The sequence below is a fragment of the Chlamydotis macqueenii genome, chromosome 1, assembly GCF_036417535.1.
Source record: "Chlamydotis macqueenii isolate bChlMac1 chromosome 1, bChlMac1.mat, whole genome shotgun sequence".
NCBI lineage: Eukaryota > Metazoa > Chordata > Aves > Otidiformes > Otididae > Chlamydotis > Chlamydotis macqueenii.
The window spans coordinates 15,932,418-15,949,076 of NC_141556.1; the positions used below are offsets into that span (position 1 = coordinate 15,932,418).

At 39.5% G+C, this 16,659-nt stretch overlaps 1 protein-coding gene across 3 annotated transcripts; it reads left to right on the forward strand.

Moving 5' to 3' along the window:
- The first annotated feature begins 346 nt into the window (after window positions 1-346).
- DLD (dihydrolipoamide dehydrogenase) lies at window positions 347-15,838 on the forward strand. Of its 3 annotated transcripts, none has more exons than XM_086746651.1 (14): window positions 347-443; window positions 1,447-1,522; window positions 2,338-2,417; window positions 5,396-5,464; window positions 7,938-8,007; window positions 8,385-8,485; window positions 8,827-8,970; window positions 9,135-9,236; window positions 10,407-10,597; window positions 11,808-11,978; window positions 12,376-12,565; window positions 13,013-13,150; window positions 14,628-14,717; window positions 14,814-15,838. In XM_086746651.1, exons 1-14 carry the CDS (start codon window positions 405-407, stop codon window positions 14,877-14,879), a joined length of 1,527 nt encoding a protein of 508 aa, XP_086602777.1. In that variant the 5' UTR covers window positions 347-404; the 3' UTR covers window positions 14,880-15,838. The 3 variants fall into 3 exon arrangements, with proteins under 3 accessions (XP_086602777.1, XP_086602784.1, XP_086602791.1); XM_086746665.1 differs by lacking the exon at window positions 347-443 and adding an exon at window positions 2,559-2,856 and having other exon boundaries at window positions 1,505-1,522; XM_086746658.1 differs by lacking the exon at window positions 5,396-5,464.
- Window positions 15,839-16,659: the final 821 nt, after the last annotated feature.

Genomic DNA, 16,659 nt, shown 5'->3' on the forward strand with positions numbered 1-16,659 from the left:
CTGAAAAGTTAAAAAATTTTACATTCTCTGTTTGTTCCCAAATTTTATTTTGATTCAGTAGATTCATTAGTTTGTGAGCTGCTTTGCTTGACCTGAGCGTCCATTTCGGTGCCGGGTAAGGCTACTCTCGGCTGTGCAGACCGACCCTGGCAGCGCCCTGCCGCTTTAAGAGCCTCATCTGCATAGCCACGCCCCGCTCCCCTCAGGCCCCGCCCCCGAGCGCCGCTCCCAGCCCTGTACTTGGCCGCCGCTTCCGCCAGGGGGCCTGGTCGCGCGGCGGCGCCCGCTGCTCTCCTCCCGCCGCGCGGCCGCCGCTCCCCCTCCCTCCCCCGCCCCATTGCGCCTGCGCGCGTCCGCGGAGTCCTTGGAGCGGCGGCTGCGGGGCGCAGGCCGGAGGGGCGGACATGCAGCGCTGGGGCCGCGTCTGCTGCGCGCTCGCTCGGGTACGGTGCCGGCAGCGGGGCGGCGCTGCCGCGGGGCGGGCGGGGAGAGATGAACCGCGCCGCGCTGGGCTTGGGGGCTCGGGCCTGGGCTTTCCTCACGCCCCCCCCACCCGGTCGCCGGGGGCGGGCGGGGCTGGAGCAGGCGCCCTGCGGCGGCCGCGGGGCTTGGCCGCTCTTCGCGCCCTTCTCTGCTCTCGCCTCCTTCGCAGGGACGGGCAGCCGCTCCTCGCCCAGCGCCGCCTCGGCTCGGCTGAGGTGACGCGGTGCCCGCGGTGTCGCCTGGCCGGGGAGGGGGGTGGGCTCGGGGTCGTGGCCCTGCCGCCGCCCAATTTGTTGGCTCCCGAGGGCGCAGGAAGGGTGTCCCGGCCCGCAGGAGGCCGCGGCCGGGCGGAGCCGGGAGGGCGGGCGGGCGGAGTCCTTTGTGGCTGTGGAAACCGGCAGCTGTCAGAGGGCCGCTTCCCGCCTTTTGGGCAGCGTTCAGAACTTCAGAAATATTTCCAGGAGCGTCCTCTACGGCGGTTACGGGATGATGAGCCCGTGAGATGCTTGTAGCAGCCGTGCTGTGCTGTCCCATTGCTATAAAAACAACCTTGCACTCCAGAAACTCCTCTGAGGTGCTGCCTGTGCACAGGAGTGGCCAAAGGGAATGGTTTTGGAACAACAGGACTCTTCATAAACTCCTCTGGGTGTCTAATTTGTGTTATTAAGTGGTTTGAGAGCCCCATGTCAAGAGTTGAAAGTTTGTGTGGTTAGAGGCAGCCTTAGGCAAGGCTGACATGAAAACAGGTGTAGTGATCGGCTGAGGTTGCAGAGCAGGTAAATGGCAGCGCAACTTCTACCTCTTGTTCCAGTCAGTGTTCTCCGTGTCTGCTTTATTCGTGTTGTTCCTGGTTTGGTTAACTGGCAACTGTAACTGTGTGTTTGTCTGTGTGTGGCTGAATGCTTATTTTTCTTCAAGGGTAGGCTTCAACTTTTAAAACTAAGGTGTTTTTTCCCTTTCTAGAGAAGCCATTTTGATCGAATTCATCATGGTCTCCAGGGAATTTGTGCAGTGCCACAAAGGACCTATGCTGATCAAGGTATTTAATTGTGAAGAATTTCTTTGGACAAAGAAAATCCCCCAGACAAATCCCAACCCCCCTAAAAACCAAAACAGTACTTCACATTTGGAAAGCAGTCTTCCAGGTGACAGTGGAATCCATGTCAGCATGCAGCTTTAGATGAAAAATGGTGGCTTAGTTGCCTTATTTGATATCAAGCTAAAGCTATAAATAGAAGTTAAACTTTATATAACATAAGAACAGTGATGATAATTAATACTCCAGAGGAGACTGTGATTGCGAGATATGAATTAGGTACAAAGTTCATTGCTTCTGCTGTATTCATAATCAATAGAGGTTGCACAGATATCTTATTTCAGCCATATTTTCTCCTTGTTGAACTACTGATTTTATGGTGTTCAGTAAGCATTTATCTTTCACACTAAACATCAGTAGAAGCTATGTTGCAAAGATAATAAACTACTTGGACATCTTGGGCTAAGTTCTTAAAGGATCTGTAGCAAGAGGGATGGGTCAGGCAGAATTCATTTTTTAAAATTAAAATTTCATTTTACATTATTTTCCCTGTAAAACTTAAGACTGGCTGGCTTTATTGCAGAGTGAATACCTCCACACAGCCTTTCACTTTGTCCAGAAAGTTACTTTTAGATGTGAGGAGTAATTTACGTATCTAAACCTAGTTTACTAAGTTGCATCATTTTTAATAGCTATTTTGCTTTTTTTTAAAAAAAATTTATTTTCAAACACGAATTATTTCAGAAATGATAAACAGGTATTCCTGCAGTAAAATTTTAATGCTGAAGCAAAAGTAACTCATATATTCTCTGTTTCAGTTGATGCTGATGTCACAGTTATTGGCTCTGGTCCTGGAGGGTATGTTGCTGCTATCAAAGCAGCTCAGCTTGGATTTAAGGTGAGATGAAACCTCACTTAGACAGCATTCATCCAGATTAACTTGAAAGGTGTTTCTGTCATACTGAAATTCTCCTGTCACATCTTGGACCACCAGAGGCTGTTGACATGTCAGTAATCTTTCTTTATGTCACTTACCCAGATTATACGGGAGTTGATAGGGGATGTGAAGGTATTACTGTCTATAGCCCTGCTACTGACAAACCTGCTCAGGACAGCTTGCTTTTGATTGGAAGTGATAACTGAGGTGGGCTTATACTCCTGTGGAAGCGAAGGTGGGAAAAGAATGCTAGAAAGGAATTTTTCTCCCAACAAAGATAATTTAAAAAAAAAAAAAAAGGAGGCAGTGACAAAAAGACCACTGAAAAACTGTCCTGAAGAACAGACTGAGGGAACTCGAAAGAGGAAAAAACAGTGTTCAGCTGATGTGCTTTTTGAATGTGAGTAGCGGAATTCCATTGCCGTGTGAGAATTTTAGAGGTGAAAAGGCGCCTGTAGAAATACTATAGTATCTGATTTACATTTATTTATGTTCATCTCTGTTGTTCTTTCTGTTGTCTTTTAATGCCTTTTGAAAGAGGCAACTTTTTTCTTATATGTGCTAATGAAGTGTCATTTAGTTGAGTATTTGAGGTAGTTATATGTGCATAATGTATTTCACATTTTCTAAACTTAGGAAAGTATGGAATGTGACTTCAGCAGGATATTTTTCTGCCTTCCCTCCTTAATATGAGACCAACTTATGCTCTTGGCACTGCATTATTCTTCTGTTAATTATTTTTAAATCTGAGAAGGCAATGCTAGCAGTCTTGAGCCTGTTCCTGCTGGTGGATATTTCCCAGTGCTTCTGAATTATGACATGTGGACTTCATGGCAGAAATCAGTTGATTAGACCACCTGTAGGGGCTGGGACTCCTCTTGATGAATGGAGTTCCTGTGAAATGCTGGAACGGGGGCCCGGATGGCATGTAGTCTTCACCCTTGGGTATTTTCAGAACTTTGCTGTACAAGGCCCTGAGCCACCTGATACATCTTTGATGTTGACTGTTTGAAGCAGGAGGTTTGACTAGATGGCCTCCAGAGGAGATCCCTTCAACCTCAGCTTTTCTGTTATTCTGAGTGATGTTCCTCATTGGTCATTACTCCCACAACTGGGTTTCAGTGATGTCTTGTTGCGTATCTTTCAGCCTTCTGATGTGTAACTGTACCAAAATATAAATGTTTGATATTCCATTAAGAAGTTTTACATCTGCCTGTGACCTAGTGCAGATATTTGAGTTGTCTTTATCCATGTTTGTGAATTCTTTTTTTATTTTAACAAATACTCTTGCTTTTAGATGTATGTTGTTATTGAGGTATTAGTACCTGAGAAAAAAGGTGCTCCGTGCTACAGGTTTTAGTTGAGATTTATGCCTTCCACCATGAAAGTGCATATTTGTTTATTCTAAAGCTGTCTTTTTGTGACTATATGTCGGCTTTTCTTGGAGTAACGGTGTCCTGAGGTCCTTCCTGTTTGTGGTTAACAACAGGATACCTTATACAAGGAGGCTGAGAAGTCCATTGGGTTCTGTTTTCCTCATGGCAAAAAATAATTTTGTTATACTGCTTCAGTGCTAGCTCAGGTGGACACAATACGTGGACGTGCTTGCATGTGTCACCTGTAGTGCTAAATAAATGTGAAGAATTTTATGCTGTTCTTGAGGAATATAAGGAGATGTTTGTGTGAGACTAGCAAAGAGAATTCTATAATTATAGCATCCATGGAAGAACCTGGGTCTCTCTACTGAAATACTGAACTTTAACCTTCAGTTTTAGTGCTACGTCTGCTAGCACAAGCTTTAAGTCCTTGTATCACCGCCACACCATCCTGTTCTCTGGGCATTGGCTTTTCAACGGCTTTGCTTGGCCTTGTGGAAGGGTTGATGTAAAGTGGATGAGGCAGAACCTCCTTATCGGGTAAAGGTAGAAGCAGTCTGGTGTTGTTTGATCCATAGTGCAGCTTTTAAAGCCCTTGGATCATTTTCTTGCTTTCATATGCTTAAAACAGGAGGAAGGGCTGAGCATGTCTCAGTGTGTTTCTGTGTTTTGATAAGGTAAATCCTGCTCTTCATGTTACTGTCACCTCTACTTTAACACAGAAGCAGCAGTTTGAAAGAAATGATGAAAGGCTTCCACCTGCATAGTCACTTCTGTCAGCAGATGGGAGGTCTTGGAGTATAAACGCAGGAACTATTATTTTGAACATGCGTGCACCTTGCAAAGAAGGAGATAACAATTCTTTTGTTTCTATAAAAATGTTTATGATACTCTTCTCCCCTGCAAGTGATGTGTTTTTGCTTGAAGCTTTGTTAGTTGTTTTTTCCTTTGCATACTTTGTTGGAAAGGTGATAAAAAGGAGATGAAATGTTTTCCATCCTGGTTGGTATTTACCTTATTTTTGCTTGACTTTGCTTGACTTGATTTTTATTCTTTCTTTCTTTATAGGTATTGGCACAACTTTATAGCAATGGGAGTTGCAGGATAGTGTGTTATAGAGGGAAATGTTGGTTTTGGTTTGAATCTTGTGCTTGTTTTACATTTTTTTTCTTTTTGCAGGTTTTTTTACGTGTAAAGGGAACATCTTTCAACAGAACTGGGTGTTGTATTTAATTGAGGCAACTTTGTGGATTTTTGAAGCAGAGCAGCAGCACTTAAACTTGTATGAGAGTATAAATGGTGCAGTGGGGAACGTGGGTCTCTTCTGGTGGAGAATTTTGTTGCAAAGAGCTATTTTGTGGTTTTTAAGTTAGGAAAAAAATGAGGGAGGGGAAATCTGAGCCACAAAATAAATCTAGGAATGAAAATGACACACTTGTAGAGGATGAGTTATTAGGTAAATGCTTAGTCTTTGTCATCAATTCTAATTTGTCAGGTACCCTGTAAGGGAATGGTGGCATAGTATTGCTAAAAAGTTCTTTTGTTTCCCCTCTTCTTCCTCAGACTGTCTGTGTAGAAAAAAATGAAACCTTAGGTGGAACTTGTTTGAATGTTGGATGTATTCCGTCCAAGGTGAGTGTACATAGTTTGTAATAACTTCATTGGAAACAACAGATATTATATGTATTGCGTGAGAAACTCCTCCTTAATCTCTTTCAAAGATTGATGTACTTTCTTTAAAAATTGAAGTTGCAATCTGAGTAAGCTGGGGATCCAGATAAATAACACAAAGGGTTAACATTTTATTTGCTCAACAGAAAAGTTTTGTTTGCAAACTCTGTTTTGTAGGCTTTCCCAAAAGAAAGGCAGGAAGAGAATGAAAACCAGAAGTGCACACTGATGTATCTTCTCACTCGCATGAGCTGTTGAGTCTGTGTTGTAACCAGTAACTGACTACAGTTTTTACTGATTCAGATGGTTGTACCTCCTGCAGTCTACCATGTGAAGTTCTTGATTGCCTCGTATTAGTTTGTTCAAAATAAACCAGTAATTTTGTCCATGATGATGTTAAAGGAATGCTGAACTGTGTCACTAGGGTAGAAAAACGAAATATAAATTAGAGGGAGAGGGGCACCCCTGAAAAATCGTGAATTCTGGTATTGACTGGATGCACCGTGTTCTGAAGATAACTGTCTCTCTCCATTGATTGTAGAAAAAGCCTAGTTGATTAGCTCTTGAAATATTAGTCTAAGCTAAAGCAGTATTCTTACCAGCCCCAAAAGATGACCTGGAGAGTGGGGCTGGTGGTGCTTGTGTGGAGTAGTGCAGGTAGGGAGAGAAAAGGGAGAGTCCAAGGCGTGCATTCTGAAAGAAAGGAGAGTTAAGAAGAAATTCAGAAGAACCTAGTATTTGACATTCACAGTCCAGTTTAAAATAATTTCAGAACTTTAGGGCCTTGTAAGAACAGTGCTATTGCTAGGTAGCTGTATTAGTCTAAACTGGTCTGTCTAACTGGGTGCTAATGAGTCTGCCTCACTGGCACCCAGCAGGTGGAGGAAGACACTGGTAATGCCAGGTGTGTAATGGCTGTAGTAACACATAATTTTCATACCAGGATCCCTCTTAAACTATATTGCTATTTCTAATCTGTTTACTCAGAGAGGTTCCATTCACATGGTAGAAGAAAATACAGTACAAATACAAAGTTATTTAAATGATATATTAATTTCCCTAAACATTTTACTAATAGTTCTAATGAAGTTCCAAATGTCTTAAATATACCAAGGAAAAACTCAAAAATGAGGTGTAGATCAACACAATGTTACTTTGAAAGTTTGGAACTCTACTAGGATCTGTTTAACTAACTTTTCTTCTTGAGTCCTTTTCTTTATATCCTTTGAAGTTCTTAAGAAAGTACTTTTGAACCCATGGCTAAACTCAGTGTTATCCAGAATTTTTTTTGAGTGGCAATAAATTTCTTAAGAAATGGATATGTAGCTGCGTACACTGAGGCAATAACAAACTATTTGAAAATTCCTTTTCAAAAAGCCACCCAGCATAGTATGTTGGGCATGGAATTTTTTTCATTTTTAACTGCTGAATTCTTAAGCAGTGACTATGTCTTAAGTAATGTTGAATGTTGCAGATTCAGGGTTGTGACAGTTATGTGAAATGGGCAGATGAATTTTCAAGAGTGAGAGTTGATATGACTTACTGGTAAAAATGGTATTATCTTATTTTGACAGTGTTAGTTTTACTCAAGCATGTATATATAAGGAAGGTATCCGAAAATGTGCTTTGAATGTTTTACTCTGCCTGCTTTCAATCTGCACAGACTTGGCACTGTTGTCCTTGAAATTATAGTCATCCCAAACATGAAATTATCACTATAGTAGAAGTCATCATTTTTCTTACTAAAATCCCTCCCTAACTACATTGCTATTTCTAATCCAAATACAGTTCTAAAGTTCTGCATTTCAAGCTGCTGATTTATAAACGTTGTTATAAAAACTATTCTGAATTTAATTTTGAATTCTGGATGTCCAGTGTCCTGAGCTAGCTCTAACCCATGTAGCTTCCCATCAACTAGCTATATAGTTGTAGTAACTTTAGCACAGCTCCTCAACTACAAAATTTAACTCTTATATGTCTACAAGGGCTAAAATTTTAACAGAGATTTCAGTATAGGTTTTCCTTAGCCAGTTTTTGACAAGTGATCTCTTGTCTGAGGTAATAAGGAAATTCTCCTGTGAGTCTGTCAGAATCATCTTTCTTTCCTCTGCTTAAAGTCTGTTCCTATTTTTTTAATCGTCATGAAGTCATTTCTAGTTTCTCTAGTGAAATGAGCAAAAAAGATAGGTGCAAATTTTAACTATTTTCTATTTTAATGTTAAATATCTGACTTTATAAAACACTTCAATTAGAGCTACTGTGTATAATTTCTGTGTTTGAAATACACCTTTTTAAATTTGAAAATGTCAGACTTTTTCTAAACAGTGAGAAAGTTTTGAAAATAAGATCATATTTATTTTTTCCTTATAGTACAGTAAATAACTAATTAAATTGTAAATGTGTGTCCCAGTTCACATTTCTCTGTGTATTTTAGGCCTTGCTGAACAACTCGCATCTGTATCACTTGGCCCATGGAAAAGATTTTGCTAGTAGAGGAATTGAAAGTGAGTATGAAGAGCAGCTTGTCAGTGCCTGTTAACATAAATTGTTTCCATTAACAAGCAAATTTAATCATTCAGATCTGACTACGAAAGTTTTCTGACCAGAAAACTATATAGACTTATAAATAATGTCCTTTACCTGTCAGTTGGAGGGTTAGGGACGTATGTCTGCTCCTGAAACCTTGACTTCTGGATAGCTAAGTTGTATTTGAGAAGTGTAATACTGCTTTTTAACATAGCAGTTGTTGAATGTAACCTTCAGCATTAAGTAGGACCATTCAACACATCTTACTGTGTCAGAGCTGTTAGTTGTGTTTAGGTTAGCTCCTTTAAATAGCAACAGTGCAATGCTTGATAGAAGTTTTTTCTTTTTCCTTTAGTTACAGGAATTCGTTTGAATCTAGAGAAGATGATGGAACAGAAGAGTGGTGCAGTGAAGGCCTTAACAGGTGGAATTGCTCATTTATTTAAACAAAACAAGGTTGGTGTGGATTATACACTGAGATGTATCCATTATTTTTTCTGATTTGACTTTCTTGCCTTTTACATTTTCATATTCTTCCCACATAAACAAATTAAATTGACTGACTCAGCAAGGGCAGAATTTGATTGCATCTCTCTGGGAAATTTTTAAATCAACAGTTCCTTCTTTCTTAATCTACTTAAAGAACAGTATAACAATTCCTTTGTGATTTGTACCAGATGGTGATGCAAAGGTGCGTGTGAGCAGCTTCTATAAAGCATTAGTGAGATTCAGATTAAATGTAGCATAACTTTTGTAAGTATTTTGAATCTAAATTTACTGTGTTCTGATTACTAAAGGTTGTGCATGTATCTGGGTTTGGAAAAATAACTGGCAAAAACCAAGTCACTGCAACCAAAGAAGATGGCAGCACGCAAGTTATTAATACAAAGAACATACTTATAGCCACAGGCTCAGAAGTTGCTCCCTTCCCTGGAATTACTGTATGTATTTGAAATCTTAATGGTACTTTTTTCAATGTGTTATTACACATTAAATTATGTGGATATGATTTTTTGCATCTGATTGCACTTCACCTTCTGTGTGCTTTGTATAGAATGTATAAAAGAGATTGTAAACCTCCCTTTGTGGATTTCTCTGTCATTAGATTGATGAAGATAATATTGTGTCATCCACTGGTGCACTGTCACTGAAAAAAGTTCCTGAAAAGATGGTTGTCATTGGCGCAGGAGTCATTGGTGTGGAACTGGTGAGAGGATATTTAAGCCACTTAGGCTGTAATTTATAAAGGAATAGGGTGTTATTTTTGTGTTATATTTGATTGTGTTGCTGTGATTTAACGGGTGTTTGGTTGAGTGAGTGGTATGAAACTGTTCAGACTTCATAGCCTGCTAGCTCCCTTTTCTACTAGAAAAGCTGGGATGAGTGTTTGTAGGATCAGTACTCCTGCAGCTGGCTAGCTAAGCAGAGAAATGAGAGGAACATGCAGGTCTTCACATATAGTTTGGGTTTTTTTGGGGGGGTGGGGGGGTTTACTTTCACTGAGGTTTGTACCCACTCTATGTATAGGTGAGAGAACTTTTTTTAAGTTCATTTTAAGCCAGGATAAATTCTTGTGTGTAGCAGTTAATCCCAAGACATTTTTCTGTGGTATGATTGTACACATTCTATGTAACCAAAGGAGTGGAGACTTTGTAGTTTGTCTTGGTCTGAGGTCTTTTGCCTCATACCTGTGTGGTTCAAAAAGGATGTATGTTTGGTCTTGCAACTGCTTGAAAAATTACACATCTGCGTGGTGGTTGCTTAGCCTGCTGACCATCAAGCAAGGAAAGAGTAAGCAAAGTGAAATAACTGTGTTGGTTGGATGTGGGTAACTGCAGGTAAATAGGGTGTGCATGGGTTTTGTTGGTTAAGCTGATGATAGTGGTTATGGTTATAAATACATACAAAAGCAACAGTGCTTCCATTTTATTGCATAAAATTTCCTTAATGTGGTATTGATTTGATTTGTAGTGGTATTAGAACACCACAAGCAATTTCCTTTGGGTTTTCTGAGCTATGTTCAGATTTTTAGCTTTTCAGTTGTTCCATGTGTATAACCTAAAATATGCCTAATTTATACTTAAGTGTTTTGTTAGCTATTTCTTTAAAAGCTTCATTCCATTAATATGTTCATTGAAATTTTGGGTATGCAAATAAGCAGTGATAAAATATATATATATATTTGAAAGACTGGGGAAAGTTGGACTTGTTTTATTCTACAGAAATGCTACACTGTAGCATTTGTGAAAACTGATCAGTTTGCTGTTGTGTATTGTCCTGCTTTTGAAAAGTTTACAATCTGTGGTAAATATTTAAGTAGAGAAATCTGAAATTTGCTTTTCAAAACCTCTTTTTACCTATATTGTTGTGATTGCAGGGTTCAGTTTGGCAGCGCCTCGGTGCAGATGTGACAGCTGTTGAGTTCATGGGCCATGTTGGTGGAATGGGAATTGACATGGAGATCTCTAAAAACTTCCAACGTATTCTTCAGAAACAGGGACTTAAGTTTAAACTTAACACCAAAGTTACTGGTGCTACTAAGAAACCAGATGGAAAAATCGATGTAGCGTAAGTGTTTAACATAAACTAAAGGAATGCTATATATATATTCTTCCTTCCAGTCCATCAAACCTTAATGTTACTTGCTTTAAAAATACAGTCTGATATTATTTTTTAAACAGGAAAAAATTAATTTAGGATGAAACTTAATTCTTTAGTGGAATTTAACTTATATCCTGTAGTGTACCTTGCAGAGCTCGTAATTTTGCGTTTATTGAGTTCTAGATTGCTTATACAGGAGAGGCTTCATTGCCTTGAGTTGAAGGCGTGCTAGTATCAAACCAGTGTTGTTACAGTGAGATGAGTAATAAAAACAGAAGTCTAAATCATTCTTTTCATGGAAGATCTTTGTTTCTGGTATAATTAACACAAATATCACGGTCGTTCATACAGTCATTTTCAAGCCGTTAATTCTTGGCTGCTTACTGGAAGGGTTGTTTTGTCCAAACCTCCTCTTGTCTCAAAATAAGTGTGGCAGAGATTTTATTGCCTTTGTGGAGAAATGAATGAAACTACCCCCAAGTGTCTTTTAACGGCTACACTCGAGCCCTTTGAAGACTTACAGATTAGCAGCTAATACTGGAACACATAAAGCAAATTTGCTTTGTAAGTCTATATGTATACACTACTTCTGTTCTTGTTAATGTATTTTCTATGCAGAAACTGTAGTTTGAGTTTTAAGAAAACGCTTAATGTTACTTAACAAAAGTAGGCTTAAATATTTCTTTCACTGGTGTGTTAGTATGGTGACTTGTATTTGCTCTGTTGCCATACCTTGGGATAGTCTATCCTCCACAGTTGTAAAGGTCCTAGATTTGGGCTTCTTTGTGTACCACGCTGATGCTGGTTGGATCTCTCATATCGTCTGTCCCTGTGTTTAGAGTTTCATTTTGGTTCAGGAGTGTGCTTTTGAGATGCACTTCCTACTTATCCTCACTTACCATGGTTTGGCTCTTAGAGCACGTGAACTGAACTTGTTCTGTGTGCAGTTAAACACAAAGATGGACTGGAGGGATGCACCTGATGCCGGGCAGTTGCTAACAGGTGTTTTGGTTCTTGGGCCAGAAGAAGGCTTGCTCAGAATATATGGCCCTACATGCAAGTGTTTTTGAATGCCAGATCCAGGCAGTAGGTCACCATCTGGCCCATATTAGTTACTAGTCAGGGAAATCCGCTGAAAGTTTACAGCTTAGTGTTTTTGTTACTTATTTTTCTATAGTGTTGAAGCTGCTGCTGGTGGCAAGGCAGAAGTAATAACCTGTGATGTGCTCCTAGTTTGCATCGGTAGACGTCCTTTTACAAAAAATCTAGGGCTTGAGGATATTGGAATTGAACTTGATAAGAGGGGGAGAATCCCAGTCAATAACAGATTCCAAACCAAAATTCCGAAGTAAGTAAGACTAAATATTTTTAAATTCTTTTAAGCAGAACTCCTATTTTTAAAACTTTAATCTATTGAAGCATTTTTTGTTTCTAATTGTAGAATATAGCTTTCTTTTCTGAAAGGAAAACTCAGGATTTCTGTGTATTTCAGATTTTTAGTCAACCTTTAAGTTTTGTAATTTGAAAGTCACTATGTGTATTTCATGTCACTAGTACTTCTTGAAGTGTGGTCATTCTGTGGAAAGTGCTCTTTTACACTTAGTATTTCTTTTTAAATTTAGTATTTTAATCTGTTTTGATTAGAGTTTTCAGTAACATGTTTCAAACTGACTCTTATATAAGGTAGCCTAGGTGTGCTAGGATGTTTTTAAACAGTGTCTTATTCTGTTTCATTGGTCTGATAGCATCTATGCTATTGGTGATGTAGTTGCTGGACCTATGCTGGCCCACAAAGCTGAGGATGAAGGCATTCTCTGTGTAGAAGGGATGGCTGGGGGAGCAGTTCACATTGACTATAACTGCGTACCTTCTGTGATATACACTCACCCTGAAGTGGCCTGGGTTGGCAAATCAGAAGAACAGCTGAAAGAAGAGGTACTGTTTATGTTCTCAGACAAAACTGTTCTTCCATCTTGAGCATGGTTTCATTGTCTAGTAGTTATCTTGTTACTTTTTCCAGGATAATTTCTACGTATGAATTTATTGCATGGGGTGTATGATTGAATGATTCCCTCTTGCACGCCGCTCTTCCAAGGATCACAGTTCTCTTTCATGACTTCTATTCTGTGAAGTTAATGTTGTTCCTTTGCTAATTAATCTTTTTTTAATACTCCCCTTATGCCCCTTTTAGTGGTTGTTCCAATGCATTGCTCTGTCTTTTATTTTTGTATTGTTTCTGTTCTTGTACTTACCGAATTGTCTGTATAGAGTCATAGAATAGTTTGGGTGGGAAGGGACATGAGTTAGTAACATACGAGCCATCTATTGTGGTTCCATTGTTCTTGTTAGTCATTAACTCAGTGACACGTACCTGTTTTGTAGGGTATAGAATACAAAATCGGGAAATTTCCATTTGCTGCCAACAGTAGAGCAAAGACAAATGCTGACACAGATGGCATGGTGAAGATACTTAGTCAAAAATCAACGGACAGGATGCTGGGTGCTCACATTTTAGGCGCAGTAAGTATTGTAAATTGTGCTGCTGTCTTGGCCTTGTAAGGGTCTTTTATTTAGTCTTGAACAGTTGCAAGGTAGTTGTCAAGTTAGGAGAAATGGTGCTTATAAAAAGGAGGATTTGAGTCTAATGTAGATGTATTTTTATTTACTGTTCTCTTTTGCAGCCCTGCCCTCCTTCCCACTTTTATGTTACTTTAGGGAAAAAAAAGGCTGGGTCTAACACCAGAGTTGCTAGGGTTAATTGGTTTCTCTGACCAGTTATGTGGGGTGGTGTGTTTTTGTTTTGTTTTGTATTTTTAAGTGAATACTGACAAATACTCAAGAGAACAGCAGGAACTGTTGACTCAAGTTGTGGAAGAACTGAGCAGACTGTGGCTTTTCATTGGTGTTTTCTTTTTTTTCCCTCTCTGAACTCCAGACTTCAGCAAAGCTGGTAACCTTATGCTGCAGTCAGCAAATCTGGGTTCAGTAACTTAGGGAACTTCGATTAAAAATCCTTGTAAAGATGAGAAATCAGAAAATTCTGTTTGGAAAAAGTATAGTTTTCCACTGTCCCACACATTCCAAAGTTAGAACCTAATCTCTTGTCTGTTTTGTTTCTTAGCTTTAAATAATTTTATTTTTTTTTTCCCCTAAAGATGTATGCAGGAACACTTCCATGCATCTTTGTATACAGCTCTCCTTAAGAGAAACACTAAAACTGCTCTCTGTTTTCCTGGAAAGGAAATTTTATTCCTATGGATGGATATACTGTCAGCACTAGTGGATAGGGGTTTTGTTTCTGAATCCAATTCTCATAATTTCTGATAGAAATACATAATAAGATGTTATGATAATTATTTTCTCTCACAGTGCCAATCATCTAACAATCACCATGCCTTAAAGGAAGTACAACATAGGCTTATCAGTGTGAGACAGCCTGGTTTTCGTCATTGGGAAAGGATTGAGGGAAAATCCTATGATTGTGCATCTGAATGCTAAAAATGTAACAGGAGATTTCCGTATTTTTGACTCCTCAAGAAAGTGTTCTCTGAGTGAATACACATAAATACAAGTGAAAATGAGGGTACGGATGCAGTCACATGCTTTTGTTTATCTCGTTATCTGTTTAACTTCCCAGGAGGGCACTGAAGTTTTGGGGAGGTTTCAGCAGTGATAATGTACACTGTAGCTTTGAGAATGTGGTTATTGTGTGACCAGTATCTTGTAGTGGAAAAATGCCCAGATTTTGAGCAACTCTCGGTAATAAGAGAACAAATACTATCATTAAGAATTATGTTCAGATTTACGCTAGGCTTGAGCACAGTCACCAAATAGATTAAGTGCTTAGGAGTTATGTTAGAACACAGCGGAAGCGCTAGTTACAATACAACTTTTCTTTTTTAGCAAAAGATGCTTATTTACGAGCTGTTACTGATTCGGGAGAACCTGGACAACTGCGTAAAGATTTGTGCTAATTATAAATACCATTAAATTACAGGGTGCTGGTGAAATGGTTAATGAAGCTGCCCTTGCTATGGAATATGGAGCATCGTGTGAAGACGTAGCCAGAGTTTGCCATGCCCATCCAGTAAGTTTCTTCTGTTGAATACCAGGATTACACAAACATGCCATCATTACATGCAGCTATTAATGACTTTGACCATTTTGTGTTTGCTCTCTACAGACAGTGTCAGAAGCCTTCAGAGAAGCAAACCTAGCAGCATCTTTTGGCAAAGCTATCAACTTCTAACATGAAAGAGCAGATCTTTGTAGGTGTATAGTGCATCTCTGAAAATGGACTGTGGGCCCTTATGGAAGGCTGAGTGTGAGGATTTTAGGACTGAATTAAGTGAATCTCTTCATTTTAAACATCAGATACTTAAACAAGTAGAGTTTGGAACAAGTGGAATTATCCAGCCTCTGTAAATTAAATAGTTAAAATTACATGTTTATTTACATGATGAATGTTGCAGAAAAACAGCCTCACAGAACTCTTCTCTTTTTCAAAACCAAACATTTTGCTGCTGCATGGGATTATCAGGTGTGCTGGTCAAAACTCTGGGTGAGTGTCCTGTATACCTGGTCTTTTCTTATTTGAAGTAGTGATAGACTAAACCAGTTGAATGCTGGCACTTAAAATGCCGCTGGCACTTAAAATGCCACTGTCACTTCCGCACAAAAATGTGTTTCCTTCTGACAGGGTTAACGTTGGTATTTAACCTACTTCTTATATACAGGTACCAAAACTTGTTTTGATCTAGTAGTGTTAGGATGTTGGGAGAAGAGGGGCTTGTATAGATCAATTAAAACTGTATTGACTTTTTAAAGAGAAAATTACTCTGTGTGTTTGTGTGATTCTCCACACGTCGTGTTTTCATATTGAAAACTCATCGGGGAAAAATCGTGTGCTGATGGAGAAATGAAAGACTGAAGAAAAACTAATCTTACTGCTACTTAAATCTTTTTTGTTTTTAAAACTTCCATTGTCCAACTCTCTTAAACTTGAAATGCTGAAAGTGGGTAGTGAAGCAGTGCTTGCTGTTAAATGCTATGACGTGAGGGTTATTCTGCACCTTCCACACATAAGGGCTGCAATGTCAGCTCTCCACACTATTAAGATGTACTTTCTTCTCTTCTGTTTTCTATTTTGTGCTCTCTTTCTGTCTCTTCTGTAGCAAGGGAGCTTAATAAATATTTAACATGGCTCAAGGGTTGTCTTGGGTTTTGTTTGCTGATCGGTCTTGTTACTTCTTTTAGTGCCTAGGTTGTTGCATGTGTGATGAAACTCACTAACACATGGCATCCTTGGAAGATCCTTAATGTGTGTATGGAATGTGCCTGATTCCAGTAGCTCATTTTAAGTTTTGTTTTGCCGGGTGCCATTTCATTCTTTTGCTATGTTCTTGTGCCTTGAAGGAAACCTTATTTGCTAGTGTTGTCTGTGTCCTTTTTCATTATGCTAATGGCATGATAGATGAGAAATATGCGTTCAGAAAATGGTGCAAAAGCTACTTGGTTTCGTGTATACACAAGACGGTTGTATCTTCCTGCCTTTCTTATTGAGCTTCTTCTTAAGTATGGATCCAGTATCCATACTGAGTGATGGAAATACATGCCAATGTTACCATTTATTAAGATATCAGTTAATCAACAAACACCAGTGATACTGTTCTTCATTTTGGTTTGTTTCTTTAACTCCTGTTTTAGGTGTAGATGGGGTGAAACCACAACAGCTCATTAAAGTTATCACCAGGCTGTAAGATGACCCAGTATATTAATGAATTGGAGTAAGTTAATTAATGTGGATCTGCCTTAGATGTTAGTAGGAAGTTGCTAAAGGGAAAGCAAAAGTGAGACAATAGTGAGGGAAGAAAAACTTGATTGTTCTGATAGATGTAGGCGTTTTGGAATCACTTTTACGTGCTGCAGGTAAGTGCTATAAAGTGTTAGTGTGATACTTTGCAGGTACTTCCTGGAAGCCCTGCTCTTTCAGAAACAGCTTTGTGCCCACTTCCCCCACCTCCCTCAAT